Here is a 7,109-nt window from a genome sequence, read left to right on the forward strand (position 1 = left end):
AAATCAAAATCCCCAATTTTTTCCCCATTTCGAACCCTAGTTCTCACAAATCCATTCGGGTTTGATTTTCTTACCAAAATTTCCGTGAATTTGGACTCCTCGGCGTGCTCTCTCTCTTTCCCAGCGTCTCTTTCTCGGGCGGCGGCCATGGCGAGCTCGCGGCGGTGGCGCTCTGCTCGGCTGGGACGCGCGTGCGATGGAGCTGTGATGGCACGCGAGGGCCGAGTGAAGAGGAAGAAGAAGAAGGTGAGGAAATGATGATGGTGGTCGGGATGGTGATGAGGGATGGTTCTCGTTGCTGGATTTTTTTTTCTTGTTCTCTGCAGGTGACCGAGCGAAATGAAGAGGAAGAGAGAATAGAAGAAAAACGAGGAAGATAAAGAAAGAAAGAAGGCTTGCTTAAAATTTTAAACAATCAGGTGCAACTTTGTCGCACCTAAAAGTTTTTTAAACTATCTGGTGCGAAAAGTCGCACCTGATACTCAAAAGAAAAAATAATTTAAGCGAAATTTTTTAGACTTCTGGTTGACAGTCTGGTGCGATTAGTCGCACCCGAAAATCGTTTAGATGCAAGTTTTAGGTGCGACTAGTCGCATCTGATAGTCATGCGTATCAGAAAACCAAATTCGTAGTAGTGTCATTTCATGATTGAGATAAGCATGATGCAATTCATACGTAGTGACTTCGAGACATAAGAGGTTAAATGGTTTGTTCTTATTCTGTCTCTAGAAGTGCACTGGTCAATTTAGTAACTTTATAAGATACCTAGAAGAACTATTGAGTCTCAAACTCTCTATGTCCCATAACCAGACATCATAGATTCTCCTAACAATCGTACTGAGATCAATAGTCCTTTGATCTTTAGATTGCGAATATATTGTTTTAAGCAAACCATGAAGAGTTTGTTCATGCAAATCTACCTTTGTCTCTTCATATGTTGTTAGGTTTGTTTAAGGACTAAAGACTATAGTTATCATAAAGCTTCAAACAGACAAGGAAGAATGAATGAACGTTTCAACTTTTATTAATGATTCAGCAGTTACAAGCAAGAGTCTTCGTGAGACTTTATTACATCAAATGTACATAAGTAAAGACTACTACTCTTCTTGTGGGAACCATTGACAACAAATTTATTATGACATATCAATCTAGTTATTTTGTAGATTAAACATGTGAGAAATTTGTTATTCCCTCGTTATCGATGGGGCGTGATTTGTGCGAGGTTCACTCGGGATTCGTTAACTTGATCTACTGGGGCCCGAAAAGCTATTTAAATGGTGAAAATCGTTAGAAAGTTGTTCTTCGGACGGCTGCCATTGAAATTCCATGAGTAATCGGCAATTCTCTACTCGGTTCACAAGACTCGGGTAGTATGTTAAGACAACTCGAGGAAATTTCACAAACTAGTGTACATTGAACTAGGTAGAAACCATATCTCATTTTTATTTTGTTTATGAACAAAGCATAGTCATGTACAAAACACAACAAGAAGCATAACAATGATTTTTCACTAATAACAAGAAAAATGAAATAAAACTTTAGAAATAATACATGTCTATTCAAACTCTACATCCCTTTAGTTTTCCAAGAAGTACAAGCCTACACTTCTGCAGATCGTTAAGTTGCAGCTTCATGGTCTCAACATCCTTTATCATCTTCTTTACTTCCTTTTGAGAAATATTCCACGCCTTCCCAAGTATTTTACCATTCGCTTTCACAATTGCGCGAGTCTTTGTTTCTCGAAATTGTGGCATGAAAATTGATTTGGAGCTTGCCGAGTTAATTTGATCACAAAGGAGAAACCTTGTCGAGAATTCGATGGGCAACCGGTTGTTCTTCATAACATGATCGCATGCCTCTTTTGATAATCTATGGTATTCGAGGAATCTGCATAAATCCATTCTTTGTACTTCTGTTAAGCCCGGATGTTCCTGTATAAAAACATTATTGTACCAATTAATATATATTGCAATATTTATAGATGCAATAATAAAAACTAAATAAAGAAGTAAATATAAGAACTTGCCTTGAGGTACATATCTACGGCTCTATAGAGGTTGTCGTCGCAATATCGGGCATCTTTTGGCAGCACATCGATAAGTGATTGGAAAGTTTTGGCATCAAGGCTCTTATCTTTGGCAACTATCATAAGATATCCGTCAACCAATCTTCCAATGGAAAGTAATTTTGGTTTTACGACCAAGTTACTAGAGACACGAGAAATATAAATTTGAACAACCCTAGTAACAATGCCTACATCGTAGACACTCTCGTCACCTCTATAACTCTCAACTAAGAGATCAGGGACACGACATAGCTCTAACGAGCCAACAATTCTTTCTTCCAAACATTCCAACAGAGCAATATTGGCTTCCATCATTAGACCAACCTTAAGAAGGCGGAGTAGAAAATTGGAAGTAATCATCGAGCACTCTTCAGATGGAAGTACTCGGATCAAACTCTCGGCCGTGACTCTTTGTAGTCGGTGCATCATGGTTTTTGTGTTTGATGACGTGTCTTTGAATTCAAAAGTGGTTTCTGAGAGCCATTTGTTAGCCCACCGAGCTATGCATGACCCAACAAGACTAGGTTTCATTATTCGTTTGCTTTTCATGCATTGAATAACTTCAATGAAGTGATCTATACGCATACATGAAACATCTTCAAACCACCATCTCTCGACATTATTCCCGTCTTCTTCATCTTTTTCGAGATTCGTAGAAGCCTTCAAGGCAATAGAATCTGAACACCTCTGAAGGACTCGCAACTCTTTGGCCCAATACGAAATAGCCTCGCAGCTCTTGAGGATTTGAAATGTGTACCTACATGAAGAAAATATAAGAAAGCTAAGGAAAACCTCGGTTTTAGAAACAAGGTTCCCTTGTACGAAATCGTCGCTCATCTCCAAAAAATGAGCGGAGCAATATAGCGGAGCGATGTTGGAAGGCGTGAGATCAATCTTCCAACCGTAACAAAATTTCACCACAAGCTTGAAAGTCTCAGCTCCGCCCGGGATATTATCAATTTGTAATTTTGTGCTTGAATCACTCCCTTCATTGTTCCTTCTCAAAAATACCATTCTACTCAAATATTGACTTCTTGACACCATAGGAAGCTGTAAAAAAAAAAAAATCTAAATTTAAAGAAAGAATGAAAAGCTTAACATCTCATTTTAGCCTAAACATATTATATGTACCTTGTGTAAATGAAAGCTTGTATCTCCAACTTTCACGATTAAATCACTCACAACGGAGGCCTGAACAACCCTGCATTGAAAACAAAAGCTTGGAAATAAAAATCAAAATTCACACCAATAAAAATAAAAGGACACTAAGCATTGCAGAGTCATATATTATCACTTACCAATTCTGGTCTATTTTCTCCATTTTCTTTGCAGCCATGCTCACATTTGACGGCGAAACGACAAAACTACAATCATCGGCTTTCCCTTCACTTTTCGTTCCTTTGGAACTGGGCTTAATAAGTCCAGGAAAAACAAACTTGCTATACATTTTTCCTTCAAATATTCCACACTGTCGCTTCTGTTTCTTACAAGGAAATGTATTCATAATCAAAAGATGGTCAGCACAGACTTTATGGTCTTTGTTTAGAAAATTATTTGGTACTTATAAGCAACCATATGAAACTTTATGGGCTTCTTTATAGTTTTTTTTTTTTTTTTAATAAATTCCTTGTTATATTTGGTAGCTAGGCCATAATGAGGGTTGTTACCTTTTTCCATCATCCGTCACTTTAGAGCATAGTTGTATTATATATAGTAATAAATAAGTTTAAAATGTTGTGAAATTTGATCCACTAATATATGGGACGAGAGAGGAGCCTAGATCAAACTTTCTTTGTGATGTCCCAATACTAATAGCATTGATTTCTCAGTCTCTTTCTATCTCTGAATGGATAAATAATAAACATTCTTGAATTTGCATGATTATTAGTGGTTTGAGTTTGTCTCTCTTTCCTTTTCCTCTTTGCATTGAAAGCTATCGTAGTAATTGAATAAAGAGAATAAAACTATGTGGTGTCCGAATTTCAGAAAACAACTACACTTAGGCTAATAATTGAGATAGGCCTAATTATATGTGGTTTTCTTTCAACAACAATGTCATTACATTTTTTTCAAGATCTGGATATGTTTTCCACATGTTTGTATTCGGAAAAATTGATAAGGCAAGGGAAAAAAATCTGAATCAAACTGCTTACGATCAATCCGGCCCAATTTAGGCCCATGTAAAAAAAAAAAACAAAAAAAACAAAACCCTCAAATTTTAGAAGTTTACATAAAAAAGAATGGCTCAGATTATTAAGTCTAAATATAAACATGCTAATAATTAACAAGTTCCACTTATTTATGAAAAAGTTAAATACCCTAAGTATATAAAAAATAATAATAATCGGTCCGATCCCATTTGAATTACGAGTTCAATACTTAAAATCAAGTTTGATTGTTTGAGATCGATTTTCATTAATAGCCGGTCCAGTCATATCCTCTTTGCATTGTTTATCTACCTCGGCTTCATCTAGACGCTCACTCTTTCATTTCGGGATGATACGTAATTTAGCCAAAGTTTTCATTTGTTTAGCAATTGTGTGAGGTTACTTTAACTATGATACTAATGGTGAATTTTTGTAGTGAAGTTTAACATGTTAGTTAATGTTGTTACGTGTCTTGTTACCCTAATTCGACTTCCAGAGGTGTTGACTACTATAAAAGAAGAGGTTTTGCCCTTAGTAGTCTTGATGCATTCATTTATACTTTTAGGGTTCTTAGACGTGCACGATTGGCGGACTGATAAACTAATTGTGTGATGTATGTGGTGTGATTCTCTAGACCCTATTTCGGATCCATTGAGTGTTAGAGAGCTGTGAGGGTTTTTGTGATTTCGTTATTGATTATTCATGAGCATTGAAATTGACGATTACCAAACACTTGGTAGAGTGTTTGAGAGTGGAAGTGAGGGGATATCAGATTCGGGAGGAAACTGAGTGGAATTCACGGGTAGTAATAGAAAAAATGCATTGAAGCGGGGATCGTTCATATAAGTCCATTGTTGTGCTAGTCACTACTTTTCATATAGTGAATTTCATTTTCATTGGGCATACTGTCCTCCGGAGTAGGTGACGCTGCACCAAACTGAATTACCATTCATTGTGTCATTTACTTTTACGCACTGTTTTACATTTATTCATTTATTGCATCGGAACATACTGTCACATATTTTGACTCTACATTGTGTGCGACATCTTGTCTCTGACTAACAAAATTTCAGTTAATTTGATGGTTGTTTTAGAGACTTTATGAGTTGTTTAGCAAGTTTCCAACAAATTTCAAATTATGATTATTTTAGGATTTAGGGTTAAGATGGTTATGGACATATCTGTATATTTTATTACAAAATTATTATGATATGTTTATTTTATAAAACATGATTAGATATATACATTAAATCAAGCAAACTATATTAAACAAATTCAATATTTCATCTTAAACACTAATTTCTAAATCATAATTAAACAAGTGCCTTTTTCATTTAAAAGTTCAAGATGATACAGAAACTTATATTTTTTATTAAGTTTTTTCAAAATTTTAGTAAAAAAAATTAAAATAGTATAAAGTAAACAATTTTCCACCAGCAACGACATTTCATATATTTCTAAAATTTCCATTGGAAAAGGGTTCGTTTATGATAAATATTTGTTATTATACATTTTTATTAGCTTCTTATGACTATACGATATACCCAAAAAAAGCTTTATTGGGAATTTTCCTGTAATTTTCTATTTAGGAATAGGCTAAAATACTTTTAGCTTAAAAATATATTAAATAGATATTGGTTAGAATATTGAACACTCCTTTTTACGGCTAACAATATAATTCTTTAATATGACTTAAATATGTGTACTCTAGCAAATTAGTCATATTGAAACGTTGTAATTTGAATGTAGCCAACGTTTCAAACGTTTTTAAAAAATAGCCATTACTTTTTATTAACTTACCCAAATACCCTTTGCTGCTATTTTTGTAATTTCTAAAATGTAAAAGAAACGAAAAATTTGAATAATCAAATAAATGCTTTCCTAAAAAACGCGAATCAATTAGTTCTTATTTAAAAGAGATTTGTAAACAACTAGCCACTTGAAGAGAGAAGTTTTAAAATAATAGCCCAACTATTAGTTTATTAGGGAAATAGCCCAAATTATTTTGAGTTTCCAAAATTGTCCTTTACCCCCAATTTCGTACGTTTTATTCCTCCAGACCCACCTCTTCTTCTTCTTCTTCTTCTTCTTCTTCTTCTTCTTCTTCTTCTTCTTCTTCTTCGTCTCTGTGGTTCTTCTTCTTCTTCGTCTTCTGTGGAGCGAGTTCTACAAGCCTAGCACATCATTCCCGGACCGTGAAGCTCGAAAATATAATCTCTGCCATGAAGAATCACACTCCGACCAGCGATTTCCTTTTGGACTCTCTCCCCGCCGCCAAGCCTCCGGCGATCAAAGATCTGACGGCGAGTCGACGGGATCGCCCACGCGCCGCCGCTTCGGAGAAGGGGAAATGGCTTCTCCAGGCGTTTGCCGTCGTTCCCGGTGCCGGAGTCGAGCTCCGCGACGGCGATTGCGTCAAGATCGGCGAGGCGACCTCGATCTTGGCCAAATCTGAGACAGGTATGTTGTTTTTCAAATGGTAAATATTATTTACTATCGAACGGCGATTTGTAAATATTATTTACTATCAAGGTTATGATTTGGACAAATTGGAACGAGCCGACGAGTATGTGTAACATTACTGCAGTTATTTTTCATTTTGCACGTTTTACTATGAAAGATGAAGAGAAGAGATCACACTATAAACGACATTGACTTTCTCGCTTCAAGATGTTGGTTTTTTCAAATGGTAAATATTATTTACTATCGAACGGCGATTTGTAAATATTATTTACTATCGAACGGCGATTTGTAAATATTATTTACTATCGAACGGCGATTTGTAAATAATATTTACTTATAATTTTTATGAATAATCTAACCCAAAATCGTTCGGAGATGACGTCTAGGATTCAGTTAATAATATTTACTTACAATTTAATGGTTAATCTAACACA

The 7,109-nt window shown here is 35.6% G+C and overlaps 1 protein-coding gene across 1 annotated transcript; it reads right to left on the bottom strand.

Moving 5' to 3' along the window:
- Positions 1 to 1,426: 1,426 nt before the first annotated feature.
- On the bottom strand, positions 1,427 to 3,583 carry LOC149380796 (BTB/POZ domain-containing protein DOT3-like). Its single transcript, XM_089601608.1, has 4 exons — positions 3,364 to 3,583; positions 3,197 to 3,266; positions 2,027 to 3,115; positions 1,427 to 1,931 (listed from the first exon to the last, which is right to left on the bottom strand). The coding sequence occupies exons 1-4, from the start codon at positions 3,567 to 3,569 to the stop codon at positions 1,560 to 1,562; spliced, it is 1,737 nt and encodes a 578-aa protein (XP_089457734.1). The 5' UTR covers positions 3,570 to 3,583; the 3' UTR covers positions 1,427 to 1,559.
- Positions 3,584 to 7,109: the final 3,526 nt, after the last annotated feature.

The sequence above is a fragment of the Urtica dioica genome, chromosome 11 (genome assembly GCF_054948205.1).
Source record: "Urtica dioica subsp. dioica isolate 48M chromosome 11, U.dioica_male_clone48M_v1_H2, whole genome shotgun sequence".
Taxonomy (NCBI): Eukaryota; Viridiplantae; Streptophyta; class Magnoliopsida; order Rosales; family Urticaceae; genus Urtica; species Urtica dioica.

Excerpts from the sequence above, each read along its gene's own strand:
- LOC149380796 (XM_089601608.1), bottom strand. The coding sequence starts at position 3,569 with ATGAATACATTTCCTTGTAAGAAACAGAAGCGACAGTGTGGAATATTT. Across the intron at positions 3,267-3,363 it reads GAGAAAATAGACCAGAATTG|GGTTGTTCAGGCCTCCGTTG; the intron begins GTAAGTGATAAT and ends TTTTCAATGCAG. Across the intron at positions 1,932-2,026 it reads CCGTAGATATGTACCTCAAG|GAACATCCGGGCTTAACAGA; the intron begins GCAAGTTCTTAT and ends GTTTTTATACAG.